The 18,509-nt window shown below is 41.1% G+C and overlaps 1 protein-coding gene across 4 annotated transcripts in view; it reads right to left on the reverse strand.

The window, feature by feature from the left end:
* Window positions 1–15,369, reverse strand: part of LOC106600629 (nuclear receptor coactivator 6) — a 31,376-nt gene extending 16,007 nt beyond the window's left edge. For 2 of the 4 annotated variants that reach the window (XM_014192129.2, XM_014192127.2), the window contains exons 1-8: window positions 15,246–15,369; window positions 5,094–5,421; window positions 4,713–4,868; window positions 4,448–4,570; window positions 4,225–4,347; window positions 4,017–4,120; window positions 3,181–3,889; window positions 2,794–2,937 (exon numbers count right to left, since the gene is read on the reverse strand). In XM_014192129.2, the coding sequence (XP_014047604.2) occupies window positions 2,794–2,937; window positions 3,181–3,889; window positions 4,017–4,120; window positions 4,225–4,347; window positions 4,448–4,570; window positions 4,713–4,868; window positions 5,094–5,373 (1,639 nt within the window). In that variant the 5' untranslated portion in view covers window positions 5,374–5,421; window positions 15,246–15,369. Of the gene's footprint in view, window positions 1–2,793; window positions 2,938–3,180; window positions 3,890–4,016; window positions 4,121–4,224; window positions 4,348–4,447; window positions 4,571–4,712; window positions 4,869–5,093; window positions 5,422–7,103; window positions 7,163–15,245 lie in introns of all 4 variants that reach the window. The other 2 variants (XM_014192128.2, XM_014192130.2) reach the window with 2 other exon arrangements.
* Between the last annotated feature and the right edge of the window lie 3,140 nt (window positions 15,370–18,509).

Raw genomic sequence — 18,509 nt, forward strand, 5'->3', positions numbered from 1 at the left:
AGGCCTACACACCTGACTCAGTTACACCAGCTCTGTCAGGAGGAATGGGCCAGAATTCCCCCAACTTATTGTGGGAAGCTTGTAGAAGGCTACCTGAAAAGTTTGACCCAAGTTAAACAATTTAAGGGCAATTCTACCAAATACTAATTGAGTGTATGTAAACTTCTGAACCACTGGGAATGTGATGAAAGAAATAAAAGCTGAAATAAATCAATCATTCTCTACTATTTTGCTGACATTTCACATTCTTAAAATAAAGTGGTGATCCTAACTGACCTAAGACAGGGAATTTTTACAAGGATTAAATGTCAGGAATTGTGAAAAACTGAGTTTAAATGTATATGGCAAAGGCATGTAAACTTCCAAATTCAAGTGTGCGTGCGTGCGTGCGTGCGTGCGTGTATACACAGTTGAAGTCGGAAGTTTACATGGAAAATCAAAAGAAAAATCAGCCAAGACCTCAGAAAAAATACATTTAAACTCAGTTTTTCACAATTCCTGACATTTAATCCTTGTAAAAATTCCCTGCACCATAGCATTTCAAATTTCTGACACACTGGAATTGAGATACAGTGAAATAATCTGTCTAAACAATTGTTGGAAAAATTACTTGTCATGCACAAAGTAGATGTCCTAACTGACTTGCCAAAACTATAGTTTGTTAACAAGAAATTTGTGGAGTGGTTGAAAAACTAGTTAATGACTCCAACCTAAGTGTATGTAAACTTCCGACTTCAACTGTATATATAACAACTTTCAACATCAATTATATAAAAACGAAAAAAAAACTGTCATTATTGATTTCCTTTTCTTGTATACGTTGTAGCTTAGACTCCATTTTACATAATCTGAGGTGTTTGTGTTGTGCCCGCCCTCGGTTGAGACAAAGCATGCTCTTGAATACAGGGTGGGTGTCAAGTTTTGGCTGATAAATGCACTAAAATGGGAATAGCATTGACATTTCAACTTTCAAACGGTACCACAAAGATGGTTGGAGAATGTTGACTTGTTTGAAATATCAGTTGTTTTAAATTACACTGTCAATCTTCCAAGTTAAATCATAGAAATATAGACAATAGAATAGACATTACCATTTAAGTTGACATTCGACAGTGTGCGGACCGGAGGCCATCTTTGTGGTAGTAATTGGAAGTTAAAAATGTAATGGTGTGCAGTCAAAAAGTGATTGAAATCAAATTGAACGACCCTGCTAGGGCTTTTTCTCTCGTATATACGCTACCATTCAAAAGTTTGTGGTCACTTCCATGAAAACATACATGAAATGAGTTGCAAAATGAATAGGAAATATAGTCAAGACGTTGACAAGGTTAGAAATAATAAATTGTCCTTCAAAGTGCTTTTGTCAAAGAATCCTCCATTTGCAGCAATTACAGCCTTCCACACCTTTGGCATTCTAATTGTCATTTTGTTGGGAAGATAATTTTGAAGAGCTTTCACCCCATGCTTCCTGAAGTACCTCCCACAAGGTGGACTGATGGGCACTTCTTACGTACCATACGATCAAGCTGCTCCCACAACAGCTCAATAGGGTTGAGATCCGGTGACTGTGCTGGCCACTCCATTATAGACAGAATACCAGCTGACTGCTTCTTCCCTAAATAGTTATTGCATAGTTTGGTGCTGTGCTTTGGGTCACTGTCCTGTTGTAGGAGGAAATTGGCTCCAATTAAGCGCCGTCCACAGGGTATGGCATGGCATTGCAAAATGGAGTGATAGCCTTCCTTCTTCAAGATCCCTTTTACCCTGTACAAATCTCCCACTTTACCACTACCAAAGCTCCCCCAGACCATCACATTGTCTCTACCATGCTTGGTGGCGTCAAGCACAACTCCAGCATCTTTACATTTTTCTGTGTCTCACGAATGTTCTTCTTTGTGATCCTCAAACTTAGATTTGTCTGTCCATAACACTTTTTTCCAATCTTCCTCTGTCCAGTGTCTGTGTTCTTTTTATTGGCCAGTCTGAGATATGGCTTTTTCTTTGCAACTATGCCTAGAAGGTCAGCATCCCGGAGTCGCCTCTTCACTGTTGACGTTGAGACTGGTGTTTTGCGGGTACATTTAATGAAACTGTCAGTTGAGGACTTGTGAGGCGTCTTGTTTCTCAAACTAGACACTAATGTACTTGTCCTCTTGCTCAGTTGTGCACCAGGGCCTCCCACTCTTTCTATTCTGGTTAAAGCCAGTCTGCGCTGTTCTGTGAAGGGAGTAGTACACAGCCTTGTACAAGATCTTCAGTTTCTTGGCAATTTCTCGTGTGGAATAGCCTTCATTTCTCAGAACAAGAATAGACAGATTAGTTGCATGAGAAAGGTCTTTGTTTCTGGCCTTTTTTAGCCTGTAATCGAACCCACAAATGCTGACGGTCCAGATACTCAACTAGTCTAAAGGCCAGTTTTATTGCTTATTTAATCAGGACAACAGTTTTCAGCTGTGCTAACATCACTGCAAAAGGGTTTTCTAATGATCAGTTGGCCTTTTAAAATGATAAACTTGGATTAGCTAACACAACATGTCATTGGAACACAGGAGTGATGGTTGCTCCGTACGCCTATGTAGATATCCCATAATAAATCTGCCATTTCCAGCTACAATAGTCATTTACAACATTAACAATGTCTACACTGTATTTCTGATCAATTTGATGTTATTTTAATGGACAAAAAATGTGCTTTCCTTCAAAAACAAATTTCTAAGTGACCCCAAACATCTGAAAGGTAGTGTAGCTGCAAAGTATAATTTTAACTGTGCTGATCTATTCTTTGTCGTGTACCTGTGTGTGCCATAACCTGGCTGCTCTGGAGCTGGGGATTGGCTCCTCCCCCAGGGGTTCCTGGGGCGCTAGTCACCTGACCCTGGACAAAGTTCTGGTTCCCTGGGACGTTAGGGAACCCCATGGGCAGACGATTGGGCATGCCTATGATCAAACACCACCGTTGGGAATTTCATTAGCCCAGCATAAATGGTCATTATAGTAAGCCTGGATACAGATAACTGTCTGAATATTACTTTGATTTCAGCATGAATTGTGTTACTAACTAATAAGTCATTCTAACTAATAAGGCAATGCTTCAGGAGATCATTTGTGACCATGGAACAAACCTACACTGTGAAAGTGAATGCATCATTTGTAGTCATCTGCAGTAGTTCAATTTCTTACCTGCCATTCCTCCTTGATGAACCGGAGGTCCAGCCTGCCCATTTTGGGGCATTACCATGAACCCTTGCTGCATGTTACCCTGCTGTCCCAGTATTGCCCTGCCCGGTGAGCCTACCCCTTGAGGGAAACCCTGTGGGGTCATAGGTCTCGGGCCCAGCTGAGCCTGACCCTGCCCAATCATGGGAGGAGTCCCTGGAGAGCCCTGCTGGAAGAGGGAAGGTGAAGACCCAGGAGACTTGGCTGTGAGGTTTCCCTGAGGCCCTGCTGAAGGAGGTCTAGGGGGTCCAGGCCCACCTTGGGGACCTTTAGGCTGGGGGGCTGCAAACTGACCAGCCCCTGGCTGCTGCTGGAGCTGCCCCTGCACCATAGCATTAAACACCTGGCCAGCCTGTTGGCTACCAAACGGGTACGGAGGTGGAGGGTGGCTGGGGGTCTGGACCGTAGCCAGGGAGGGGGGACGTTGAGTCATCTGAGCTTGGGGAGGGGCCTTCCTCCAGGCTGAGCCCATGGGTCCTCCCTGGGCTGGCGGAGGCTGGAGGACCCCTGAGGGGAGCTGGTTCCAGCCGGAGGGTACAGGCATCTGGCCAGAGGGGTTGAAGGGGGGACGGGGGCCACCAAGCTGGGAGAGCTGGGCTTGTTGCTGGGCCTGCTGCTGTTGCTGCAGCTGATGGAGGGTAGCCGGGTTTAGCTGCCTCCCCACCTGCATGGTCTGTGGTCAAAATACAGCCTTTATAAATACAGTCAACTTCTGATACATTTAATCCTTGCATTAATTGGTAGTATTGATAGTGATTATAATGCATGGTTATTGTTGAGCTCCATTAGTGATTGTGTACCTGCATGTGGTGAGCTGCCTGGGGGGGTATGGGTCCTTGGCCATAGGGGCCAGCCTGGGGATGCTGAAGCTGCTGCTGCAAGGACATCATTGGGCCCATCGCATCTGAAGGGAGGGTAAAAACGTATATGGTCTTTGAACAAGTTGCACATATTTTGGATGTGTGAATGAGTTAACTGGTTGCTTATTAAGCATGCATATGTCCTCACCAGTTTGTGAGGGGGGTCTAGGGGCTCTGGGGTGCATCTGTCCACTGCTGCCGGGAACCATGGCCTGTCCAGACATACTGGGGCAAGGGGGGACCATCGACGGGTTGCTCATTCTCATGCCTCCTACAAGAGATTGGTATGGGAGTTGGTTTATATTCTAACAACTAAAAGACGATCAATGAATGCATAGAGTTCAGCTTGTCACTGTCCTGCCCCAAGTCACCTGGGCCTGGTTGTCCTGGGAATCCCAAATCCATCCTCATCTGACCGGACGCACCGATTGGTCCGTTTACCCTGACCTCCTGACCTCTATTCTGCCCAATGGCCACGTTTATGGCTCCTTCACCTGGACGAAACAAAAACAAATAAAAACCATTAACAACAACAATCAGGATCTAAGTACTTTTCAGGATGCTTACTATAAAATAAACAATACATTTTGGGCCTGACCATACCCATGGCTGCTGCTATTTTGGTACTGTACATACCCTCTATCTGTACAGAGAGGATGCCCAGGTCTCGGAGCTGCTGCTGGTTGTTCTGGGCCAGCAGCCTGAGGCGCTCTGCCGCGTCCCGAGGAATGTTAAAGGTGACACGCACACTGTTCCATGGCTCCACATGCTGGAGCTGCAGTCTTTCTGAGTCTGTAGAGGGATAGGTAGACATGAAGAAAGAGAGGATGAGACATGGGGGATGAGGGGGGAGTGGTAGGAGTACAATACAATACCTCAATATCACTGTTCTTATCAGTATATAAATAATACAGAGCTCTGAAATGGCTTTCAACATTTTACTTTCATAATACATTAAAAAGTTGTAAAGTGATTAGCCAGTTAGAAAGGTGCACCACATCACCAACCATTACTAACCCAATTCAAGCATACTAGGCATCCTGTTAAGTATGTTGTCAAGTTTCTCTTGGAAGTCCTCGTCATCCATGTTTCCCCGAAAGGCAACAAAGATGTTGAAATCCCCCGCTTCCCCTCTGCCTCTCTCTCCAACTCCCTCCTGCCGGTGCAAAACGTCATTGCCATGGTGAACGCCAGCATCCTCTCCGACTCCAGAGTCCTGGTCGGAATCTGAATCAGGGTCCCCATCTGGGACTACTGTCCACTGGGGAAGCTCTGATGGGGGGTGTTGATGTGCCATCCACCCCTCTTAGTGGGACTGGCGTGGGGAAGACTGGAACCGTTTATGCTGTAGAACCAAAAGATATCTTTAGAGGTAAAGTTATGCCCAATTGAGACAAATATTGTATGTGATCAACTACATGTAAATCCATGAAATGTCATGCAAAAAAAATGTTTTCAATGGAAAGAACATAAGTGTCAATCTAGAGTACCAGTCAAAAGTTTTAGGACACCTACTCATTCAAGGGCTTTTCTTTATCTTTACTATTCTACATTGTAGAATAATAATGAAGACATGTTAAACAAAATCAAAATATACGTTATATTTCAGATTCTTAAAAGTAGCCACCCTTTGCCTTGATGACAACTTTGCACACTGGAATGCATTACAATTAACAGGTATGCCTTCTTAAAAGTTAATTTGTGGAATTGCTTTCCTTCTTAATGCATTTGTGCCAATCAGTTGTTGTGACAAGGACAGAAGATGGTCTTTTACCAAGTAGGGCTAAGTCCATATTATGGCAAGAACAGCTCAAATAAGCAAAGAGAAACAACAGTCCTTCATTACTTTAAGACATGAAGGTCAGTCAATTCAGAAAAATGTCAAGAACTTTGAAAGTTTCTTCAAGTGCAGTCGCAGAAACCATCAAGCGCAATGATGAAACTGACTCTCATGAGGACTGCCACAGGAAAGGAAGACCCAGAGTTACCTTTGCCGCAGAGGATAAGTTCATTAGAGAGTTACCAGCCTCAGAAATTGCAGCCCAAATAAATGCTTCACAGAGTTCAAGTAACAGACATCTCAACATCAACTGTTCAGAGGAGACTGTGAATCAAGCCTTCATGGTCGAATTGCTGCAAAGAAACTTCTACTAAAGGATACCAATATGAAGAAGAGACTTGCTTGGGCCAAGAAACACAAGCAATGGACATTAGAGAGGTGGAAATTTGTCCTTTGGTCTGGAGTCCATATTGGAGATTTTTGGTTCCAACCGCCGTATGGGTGAACGGATGATCTCCGCATGTGTATTTCCTACCGTAAAGCATGGTCAGGTCAGGTGTGGGGGTGCTTTGCTGGTGACACTGTCTGTGATTTATTTAGAATTCAAGGCACACTTAACCAGCATGGCATATTTCTGCAGATTTCTGTGGTAGCCATCCCATCTGGTTTGCGCTTACTGGGACTATCATTTGTTTTTCCAACAGGACAATGACCCAACACACCTCCAGGCTGTGTAAGGGCTATTTTAGGGTGATGGAGAGCTGCATCAGATGACCTGACCTCCACAATCCCCCAACCTCAACCAAATTGAGAAGGTTTGGGATGAGTCGGACCACAGAGTGAAGGAAAAGCAGCCAACAAGTGCTCAGCATATGTGGATACTCCTTCAAGACTGTTGGAAAAGCATTCCAGGTGAAGCTGGTTGAGAGAATGCCAAGAGTGTGCCAAGTTCTCATCAAGGGTGGCTATTTGAAGAATCTCAAATATAAAATAGATTTTGATTTCTTTAAGACTTTTTTGGTTACTACATGATTCCATATGTGTTATTTCATAGTTTGTCTTCACTATTATTCTACAATGTAGAAAATAGTAAAAAATAAAATAAATAAAAAATTAAATGAGTAGGTGTTCTAAAACTTTTGACCGGTAGTGTACATTCTGAGATACTTGGTGAAATAGACAGACATGTCCCCAAAACAATGGCAGTCTGAAAGTTCTAAGAGCAGTCTTTTATTTAACCAGCTTACCATTTATCTGCTACCATTTGCCTTTTTCTGTTAGAAATGTTGTGGTTTGAACTAGGCATCTGTGAAATATCAGCAAAGCAAAAGTGATTTCAAGAGCTACCAGATTTATTTTTAAAAAAGCACATTTTCTGTGTCCAGTGTCTGTGTTTATATGTTAAGGGGGTGATACTTTGGCATATAATGTTACCCATTTAAAAAAATGTTTCTTAAATAATTAACAATCTATGGTGTTTTTTGTATATACGTATGGCCCATCAGATTAATTGTAATGCTGTAAATGTTTATTTTATGGTTGTAAGTGATCAAATGAACTGGCAAATGTTTTATATTTAACAATTCTGAGTAAGTATTACTTCAGTAAGGATATACACTTTATTCAGTGACCTTAGGTATAGAAACTTTGATGGTCTGATCAGATTGTTTAAAAAAAATGTATGAACTGCAATTACTAAATCATTCCAATAGATGACTGCATAGCACCACAAATGACATGTCAGAAGAGCAGTTTTCTACCTGGATACAAATGAAATGCAAATTAAATTGTTATTGGGTTAAACAAGGAGTTCACAGTTTGTCATCAAACAAAAGAGAGCCAAGAAGATCTAGATGCAGAAATGTAAATACTAAAAACTAAAACGTCTAGACTTCAGATTCAATATGATGAAAAGGAGCACGGGCTACAACAGTCAAAGAAAGTTATCAGCTCCCTTTCAAATAAATATCAGAGCGCGCCAGAGACCTTGCGCAATTCAAACAAACGCAGTAAGCGGAAAGATGTTACAACAGATTTATTTCAAACTAAAATCACGGAGCAGGAAGGAGAGAACCACAGACTAGAGCAGGTTAATTTACAGTTAAGAGAGAAATAGAGGAGCTGCAAGTAAAAATTGAAAACCTTAAGCGTGGAAAAGAGAGCAATTTTAATAAACTTAGGTGTAAGAAGAGAAAGGAAAAATAATTGCCAGATAAAATGAAGGATTTAAACAATTCTGGCAATCCCAACAAAACAGAGAAGAAAGAGGTAGGGGCCTTTCTACATTAGTGGATGGTCGTGTGTTTAGTGACAACACTAGGCAGACGTGATGGAGTGATGGAGCTGACCTGTGCATTAGGGGTCAGTAGTAACAAAGCACCTGAAATAATAGATTGCGTAGTACAAAACATGGCAGAGATGCACATTTATAGGCTACCGACATGTTGACAAGTACAAATATTACACTGGAGGCAAGACAGGTGTCATTGCAGCAAATTCAAGATAGGATAATGCATGAAAACGAGGTTACGCTCACCACTGACGGGACCAGTAAAGCTGGGTCATAAATACGGAACAACAGGTTGTTGTTTTAAAGACAGCTCTAGGCTTCATTTATGTTTAAGACAACAGGCATCTAGTTCTGCGCAATGCACATTTGACACCATTGTAGAATTGGTACAGGACGTTGTCAGTGGTAAAACTGAGTTTTTATGCGATCACACATATTTACAAAAATAACAAACTTAAATGGGTGACAGAGCGAGCGTAGATAAAAAAAATTATGAGATTCTATCACAGTTCAGGTCAAACATAATACCAGATATTGTAGATGGGTTCAATGACACAGAAAAGGCTGGACTTTCTCTTGTCAATTAGCTATTTTGCAGTATGCACTTTATTGATGGGCTGGCACATCAAGTCACATATAGTCAGGGCGCCTCATTCATTCTTATCCAGCCCTCTGTCTAACCTGACATATACTGGCATATTTATTCATTTTCATGGTTAGGAGGATTTCAGAAATTATATTGTGGGTGGGTTGGGAAACGTATGTAGCATGCTTGTGTTGTAAACTGGCACGTGTTGGGAAGCATTGCACTGATAGCAATAACATAGGCTTACAGTGTCTTAGACAGACCTGTCAGAAGTTGCACCAATGCTCTTATTCAAGTGAATGGCATCACAATATATTTTTTTTAAATTTAACTAGGCAGGTCAGTTAAGAACAAATTCTTATTTTCAATGACGGCCTAGGAACAGTGGGTTAACTGCCTTGTTCAGGGGAAGAACGACAGATTTGTACCCTGTCAGCTCGGGGATTTGAACTTTCGATTGCTAGTCCAACGCTCTAACCACTAGGCTACCCTGCCGCCCCAATGAGGGAATTTGATCTTAATGTTTGAAAAATACACAGTACAAGCCAATAAACAATGTTGTGAACATTTCATATGTTGAAAGTGTTGCATCAGTTCTCATATTCAAGTGAATGGCATCACATGAACAAAGAGATTTGGTGTATTTATTTGGAAAACAACAAGGAACATGAACACCGGATAGCACAATAAAACCTCAAATCAACATTAGGTAAAATAAAAAATCTGAGGCAGCTCAAAAAATAAATGCAAAGAAAACAACAGAAATAAACCGAATACCATTTATTTATTAAAACCCGTTGGGGCTAGGGGGCAGTATTGTCACGGCCGGATGAAAAACGTACCCAATTTAAACAGGTTACTACTCTTGCCCAGAAAATAGAATATGCATATTATTAGTAGATTTGGATAGAAAACACTCTGAAGTTTCTAAAACTGTTTGAATGGTGTCTGTGAGTATAACAGAACTCATATGGCAGGCAAAAAACCTGAGAAAAATTTAATCAGGAAGTGGGAGAAATTAGAAATTTTGTTTTTGTTTTGAATCCCTTAAAACTAGTGACATAGGAATTACCTTTGCACCTCCTAACTCTTCCATTGGCTGTCAACAATCTTTAGGAACTGGTTTCAACCGTCAGCTGTTACCGGGCAGATAATTATGGCTCAGTCAATCATTGGCCAGTCTGAGGAGAGGTGTCTTATGATGCGCGTGCACGTGACTTCGTCATTTTTTTATTTTTCTTCTGGGATGAATACCGGTTGTAAAATGATCGCAATTTTACGTAAAAAAATACCCTAAAGGATTCATTGTAAACATCGTTTGACGTGTTTCTACAAACGGTAATGGAACTTTGAACATTTCGTCTATGGATTTGCGTCCACGCCACATGGCATTGTAAAGTGTTCTGGATGGGTCAACAAAACAGACGTATTTGGACATAAATTATGGACTTTGCAGAACAAATGAACATTTCTTGTGGAAGTGGGTGCCCATCCGAGTGCATTCCGCCGAAGATCAGCAAAGGTAAGTAAATATTTCCAACATATTGTTAGAGATTTGTCGACGTCTTGGTTGTAGGCTAACTATATAGCTTAGCATTGAAGGCTAAGTTCTGTACTCAGAATATTGAACAATGTGCTTTTTCCGTAACGTTATTTTGAAATCTGACAAAGTGGTTGCATAAAGGAGTAGATTATCTCTAATTCTTTAAATAATTGTTATACATTTTGTCAACGTTTATGAGTTCTTCTGTAAATTAAATGTGCCTATTCACCGGGAGTTATGGGGAGAAAACATTTTCTGAACGTCACGCGCCAATGTAAAAATTAGGTTTTTGGATATAAATATAAACTTGATTGAACAAAAAATGCATGTATTGTCTAACATGATGTCCTAGGAGTGTCATGTGATGAAGATTGTCAAAGGTTAGTGCTTAATTTTAGCTGTATATCTGGTTTTGTGATGGCTATCGTGCTTGGAAAATTGCTTTTTTTTTTGCTGAGGTGCTATGCTAAAATAATCTAATGTTTTGCTTTCACCGTAAAGCCTTTTTGAAATCGGACAATGTGATTGGATTAACGAGTAGAGTATCTTTAAAATTCCGTATAATACTTGAATTTTAATTTTGAGATTATTTTGTTTTGAATATCGCGCCGTGCTATCTCACTGGTTGTTGTCCAACCAATCCCGTTACCGGGATTGTATCTCGAAGGGGTCCTCAAGAGGTTCAAAAAAAATGTTGTACCTTTATTTAACTAACTCATGTAATGAAACAAAAAAAGCCTACCCTTGCCGTGACAATTAAGATGAAGCCGGTCACTGCTATAAAGTGTGTGACTGGGTTGTGAGTGCCTCAGAAATAATCTATTAGTCCTAAAACAAAACGACACCATCGTTTTCATGTGACAGATTTGTTTCCTTAACTACATGTTTAGCGGTAGCATCGTCCTTCGGCCGGGGTAGAGCTGTTCCAATCTGTACCAGTGGACCACTGATGGTACGCAAATGGTACAACTGCTGATATGATGCTCGTTCCAAATGTGCCAGGGTGCACCCAGCAGTGTGCATCAGGCAATGCATGCTTCGAGGCTTCAAGTATAGAGTACATAAAACAAATATTAGGCGACATACCTGCACCCGCCCCTAGGGTTGCACATTTTGGGGAATATTCAGAGGTGGAAACTTTCCGTGGGAATTAACAGGAATATATGGGAATTAATGGAAATATATTCAAATTAATACCATTTAAATGCAGATGTTTTTTGCAGTGGAAATATTTACCATATCATATGGAGACAGAAACATAAACCTTTTACCTTATCATAAGTAGACATAATTGCTAATTATTAAATCCTTCCAATAGAAATAAAAAAAAACAATTTAGTTACTAAATTAACTTTAATTAAATGAGTTGACTCTTCACATGGGATGATTTCACTGAACAACAAAAGGGAATATTAAATTATCCCCAATGATCCATCACATCTCCCAAAAACGTTTTCAACATACATCTGTAAAATGATAGTTTCTAGACTAAAGCTTTGGTTGTCTTCCTCTCAGACTTCCATGTCTTCTCCCTGGACCTCCTCAATGTCCACCTCTTGAACATCAGACTGAGGCCTCATCTTCACTGTCACCTTCAAACCTTGTTGAGGATGGCTTGTTGTCAGGCTCAAAAGGCCTCAAATTTGCCAGATGGCCACCAATCTTTCAACCATTGTATTGGTCTGCCTGTTGCATGCTTTGGTATGTGTGTTCCCAAACAAAGACCATTTATTGTGGAACTGGGATTCCTGGGAGTGCATTCCGATCAAGATCATCAAAGGTAAGTGAATATTTATAATGCTATTTCTGACTTTTGTTGACTCCAACATGGCGGGTATCTGTATGGCTTGTTTTGGTGCCTGAGCGCTGTACTCAGATTATCGCATGGTGTGCTTTTGCCGTAAAGCTTTTTTGAAATCTGACAAAGCAGTTGTATTAAGGAGAAGTGTATCTTTAATTCTATGTAAAACACTTGTATCTTATATCAACGTTTATGATGAGTATTTCTGTTAATTGATGTGGCTCCCTGCAAAAAAACTGGATGTTTTTAAGGCAAAACATTACTGAACATAACGCGCCAATGTAAACCGACATTTTTGGATATAAATATGAACTTTATCGAACAAAACATACATGTATTGTGTAACATGAAGTCCTATGAGTGCCATCTGATCATCAAAGGTTAGTGATTCATTTTATCTCTATTTCTGCTTTTTGTGACTCCTCTCTTTGGCTGGAAAATGGCTGTATGTTTTTTTGTGACTAGGTCGCTGACCTAACATAATCATATGGTATGCTTTCGCCGTAAAGCCTTTTTGAAATCAGACACTGTGGCTGGATTAACAAGAAGTTAAGCTTTAAAATGGTGTATAATACTTGTATGTTTGAGGAATTTTAATTTTGGCGCCCTGCAATTTCACTGGCTGTTGTTGAGGTGGGACGATAGCGTCTCACATATCCCAGAGAGGTTTTAATCTGGACCGTCCGTGAATGAACGTCATTGCTGATAGCGTTTATGGTTTATTCGACTAGGTTTGATGCCAAAGCGAGGTAAAGGCATTGAGCAGCTCTGCCTTCTCACGCAAGTAGCCAATTCAATCTCTTGCTGACAGCAACCACTGCCTTCTTGCGCAAGGGAGGGGCTTCGGGTTGCATGATATAATCTCTTTTTTTGCAATTGCTGAAGTCCAATAGATGGCAGCATAACACCATAAATGAAATTTCATATGATTGTCAAATTCATCAACCAGCTTCGAGACGCTCTGCCTTCTCGCACAAGTAGCTAACTGTAAAGCAATGGGTGACCATTTTAGAAAATCATGGGACATATAATTTTTAGTTGCATGCTATTTTATCTCAATCATATTGCTGCTCATAGCCTACAGACATTGGTGAGGCAGCTGAGAAATAAATTGTATTTTTCTTAGTAGTTCCCGAGATCAGTCTCAACCCTGCCCTACGCCAATTTCTGGACTTTCACATAGTGGTTACTAGGTCACACCCAATTCAAACCACATTTAAAAAATAAAACAAATGTGGCTTGTTTATCAAGTGTTGTGCTTTGCAATAATAAATATCCAAAAATAACTAATAACAATAAACAGCAAAAGGCTTACATAGGTTTTGATTTTTTTTAAATAACAACTGAAATGCTATTTAGTACTATAATGGTATTTACTAACATAATATTATTAATAAAATATTTTCCATACGTGTTGTAGGTTATCCCTATTGTATAATCCTAACCCTAAAATTAGGGGTTCGGGCTAAAATAGCTGAAAACTATGGGTAAGGCTAATATACTTTATGCGTGGGTTCAGGTTTTTTAAGGCAAAACACAGCTAGCTCTCTTGCTCCGCCCTGTGGCCTTCTGTGGGTACTACATAACTAATTTGTGACACTTGCTAGGCTCATGATCTGAGGTAGCAACTGCTTCAGCTCCACAAATCAATGAGCTCGACCTATCCATTTGATTTGAAACTCATTGAACCTGCTCAGCATTCGCTCAATTCGATGCCTATGAATGAACAGATTTCGACGCATATCAAATTAACAAGAAAAAACACATCGTTGGCTATTCGGTTATTTCTTAATTATAAAATGTTTAAAATCGGCCACATCTTGAAAAAGAGGGCTGGAACACGGTTATGTTTAGGCTTCACACCTTTTTTTGAAAACAAATATGGTTAACCATGACCAGAAAATGTTTAACGTTTGATTGCTATGCGCCAGCCGTCGCTACAAATGCGGTTCACCAGAATGTGTACCCAGGTGAACAATGAGCTTACTCACAAAGTAGTCGGAACCATGTTAATAATTAGTTACATGAAGAAACCTACGAGGTCAACGTGGGCAGGTCTTATTGACAGCAACAACGACGCAGAACAGTGAGCTGGGAATAAGACGTTGGGGAAAAGGTAGTCGGTGCCCCGGTGCTTACTTCGATCACACCGACAGGGTCATTTTGGTACACCAGCATTACATTCATATCCAATTAAACGCTGCGTTTGCCTTGCAGCGTTGCATATGCAGTGCGTTCGGTGTGGTGAATACAAACTGTATGCGAAAACGGCTTGACAGAAATGGTAGCAGAAGGTGAATGTTGAACTTTTGTTGCATACATATCCAGATGATGCTGCATACTATTTTGCGCAATGATGCTTTTGGTGTCCGAAGTATAGTCTAACAACATTGTAGTTCAATGTATAATACTGCCGTTGTCACGGGCGTTGTAACTGTTTCAAGCAGTATTTATAATGTGGTTCCATATTGCTTATTACAAGGTCCAGCGTCCGACACAAAGTTGCTTGTTATCACAATCATGAACATCATGACAGGTAGAGGTAGCTAGCTAGCGTTAGCTTGGTTAACTGTTGATGAGTTATAAACAAACACCAACGGGCTAACGTTAGTGAACACCATAGTTAGCTAGCTAACGGTACATGCTATAGCAATAACTAAACAGACGATTCGTACTGCTACATTAGATTTAGCCAACTCTAACTAGTATCTGGCAAAAGAGATTCAATAATTTATTCGATCGGCTAACTAAGGAGAACGATTACAAGGCCTTCGCTAACTGGCAATCGAATAAGACATTGACAAGCTTGCATAATACCGAGCAAACAAGCTAAGAACCTTGCAGTTGAATATTAAGAGATCACCAAAACACCAATTGGTGATAAACTGTCATTACACGGCGCAATACAATTAGAATAACTAGATCACGACACAGTTAACTGGGCCTGCTGGCTAGCTAAATCCAGCAGTTCGCTTTTAGGATTTATTAGCTAGCTGCAAGCTACTAGTACATTGATTCATTATGTACCGGTTAGCTAACTACGTTAACGTAACTATCTATTTCATGATCTTCGTTCCAGCTAACGTTATGTTGCTGGTTAGCTAACTACATACAACTGCTTAAGACAAATGTTCAAAACAAACAACATAGAAAACAACGAAATCCTTACCAGATAGATCCATTTGGGAGCAAGTACAACAATGCAACGCCTGCTAGCTAAGAAAACAACATGAATCGGGGAGCCGTGGCAAAAAGGGCGTCTCTAGTTACCACAGCCACAAAGTCAGATGGCCGCCTACTCGACCAATCAGATGAGGGGGTGTGATGAAACGTAGCCGACCGCCTTGCATGGGAAACAATTTAATGGTTTTGATATAATGATTTATTTCAGACATAGATAAAGATGTAGAATATTTAATTCAACTGCTAATAATACTAGGTACATTTCAAATTAACAAATGCAAATGGTCTAATTCAAAACCTAACTTTTTTCACTTTATAAATGAATTTAAACAATATGGCACTGGTTTAACTAAAATGAAAAACAAAAAGGCAATTAAAACTTGTTGTATTATTAATGAATATGATTTGTTTGTTTAGGATTCCTGGCAATGTAAATAGTTTGTATGTATGCTCGTTTGCATGCGACTATTCCTATTCTGTTTGTTGATATTTGTTAATAAAAAATAATAAAAAAAACATGCATTTGTTTATCTAGTGATCAATCAATTATTTTGTTATTTATTAGCTATAATAAAACCAACTGTTCTAACTGCAAAGTGGTAATCGGATGTCTTATTCAAACTCAGCTTGCAAGCTATTATGATTTGTATTTGTATTTATTATAGATCCCAATTAGCTGCTTCCAAGGCAGCAGTTACTCTTCCTGGGGTCCAGAAAAATTAAGACAGTTATACAATTTTAAAAACATTACAATACATTAATTACAGAATTCACAACACACTAAGAGTGTGCCCTCAGGCCCCTACTCCACTACCACATATCTACACCACAAAGTCCACGTATACGTGTGTGTAGTGCATATGTTATCATGTGTGTGTATGTGTGTGTGTAAGTGTCTCAAATAAATTGTATTTGTCAAATGCGCCAAATAAAACAGGTGTCGTAATTGGCAGTGAAATGCTTATTTTACGAGCCCTTAACCAACAATGCAGCTTTAAGACAAAGAAGTATTCAGTAAAAATAGATAAATAAAAATAACAAATAATTAAAGAGCAGCAGTAAAATAACAGTAGCAAGGTTATATACAGGGGGTAAAAGTACAGAGTCAATGTGCGGGGGCACAGGTTAGTCAAGGTAATTGAGGTAATATGTACATGTAGGTAGAGTTAAAGTGAATATGCATCGATAAACAGAGAGTAGCAGCAGCGTAAAATAGGTGGTGGGGGGACAATGCAAATAGTCTGGGTAGACATTTGACTAGGTGTTTAGAAGTCTTATGGCTTGGAGGTAGAAGCTGTTAAGAAGCGTTTTGAACCTAGACTTGGCGCTCAGGTACCACTTGCCATGCGGTAGCAAAGAATATTGTTTATGACTATGGTGGCTGGGGTCTATAACAATTTTGGTAGAGACCCCGCCTGGTATAGAGGTCCTGGATGGCAGGAAGCTTGGCCCCAGTGATGTACTGGGCCGTACGCACTACCCTCTGTAGTGCCTTGCAGTCGGACCAAGCAGTTGCCGTACCAGGCAGTGATGCAACCAGTAAGGATGCTCTCAATGGTGCAGCTGTATAACTTTTTGAGGAGCTGAGGGTCCATGCCAAATCTTTTCAGTCTCCTGAGGGGGAATAGGCTTTGCCGTGCCCTCTTCACAACTGTCTTAGTGTGTTTGGACCATGATAGTTTGTTGGTGATGTGGACACCAAAGAACTTGAAGCTCTCAACCTGCTCCACTACTGCCTCGTCGATGCCCCGTTGATGAGAATCCAGTGCTCGGCCCTCCTTTTCCTGTAGTCCACAATCATCTCCTTTGTCTTGATCACGTTGAGGGAGAGGTTGTTGTCCTGGCACCACACGGCCAGGTTTCTGACCTCCTCCCTATAGGCTGTTTCATCATTGTCGGTGATCAGGCCTACCACTGTTGTGTCATCAGCAAACTTAATGATGCCGTTAGAGTTGTTCCTGGCCATGCAGTCATGGGTGAACAGGGACTACAGGAGGGGACTGAGCACGTACCCCTGAGGGGCCCCCGTGTTGAGGATCAGCGTGGCGGATGTGTTGTTACCTATCCTTACCACCTGGGGGAGGCCCGTCAGGAGGTCCAGGATCCAGTTGCAGAGGGAGGTGTTTAGTCCCAGGGTCCTTAGCTTAGTGATGAGCTTCGAGGACACTATGCTGTTGAACGCTGAGCTGTAGTCAATGAATAGCATCCTCACGTAGGTGTTCCTTTTGTCCAGGTGGGAAAGAACAGTGTGGAGTGCAATAGAGATTGCTTCATCTCTGGATCTGTTGGGGCGGTATGCAAATTGGAGTGGGTCTAGGGTTTCTGGGATAATGGTGTTGATGTGAGCCATTACCAACCTTTCAAAGCACTCAATGGCTACAGACGTGAGTGCTACGGGTCAGTAGTCATTTAGGCAGGTTACCTTAGTGTTCTTGGGCACAGGGACTATGGTGGTTTGCTTGAAACATGTTGGTATTACAGACTCTGTCATGGACAGGTTGAACATGTCTGTGAAGACTCTTGCCAGTTGGTCAGCGCATGCTCGGAATACACATCCTGGTAAACTTTCTGGCCCTGTGGCCTTGTGAATGTTGACCTGTTTAAAGGTATTACCTACATCAGCTACGGAGAGCATCCGGAACAGTTGATGCTCTCATGCATGCTTCAGCGTTGCTTGCCTTGAAGCGAGCATAGAAGTAATTTAGCTCGTCTAGTAGGCTTGTGTCACTGGACAGCTCACGGCTGTGCTTTCCTTTGTGGTAATAGTAATAGTTTGCAAGCCCTGCCACATACAACGAGCGCCGGAGCCTGTGTAGTACGATTCAATCTTAGTCCTGTATTGAAGCTTTACCTGTTTGATGGTTCATCGGAGGGCATAGCTGGATTTCTTATAAGCATCCGGGTTAGAGTCCCACTTCTTGAAAGCTGCAGCTCCAACCTTTAGCTCAGTGTGGATGTTGCCAGTAATCCATGACTTGTAGTTGGGAAATGTACGAACGGTCACTGTGGGGACGACTCCATCGATGCACTTATTGATGAAGCCAGTGACTGATGTGGTGTACTCACCACATGTGCTTGTAAGCGGGAATCAGGAGGATAGAATTATGGTCAGATTTGGGCGAGGAGAGCTTTGTACACGTCTCTGTGTGTGGAGTAAAGGTGGTCTAGAGTTTTTTTCTCCTCTGGTTGCACATTTAACATGCTGGTAGAAATTAAGTCAAACGGATTTAAGTTTCCCTGCATTAAAGTC

The sequence above is a fragment of the Salmo salar genome, chromosome ssa03, assembly GCF_905237065.1.
Source record: "Salmo salar chromosome ssa03, Ssal_v3.1, whole genome shotgun sequence".
In the NCBI taxonomy this organism is placed as follows: Eukaryota; Metazoa; Chordata; class Actinopteri; order Salmoniformes; family Salmonidae; genus Salmo; species Salmo salar.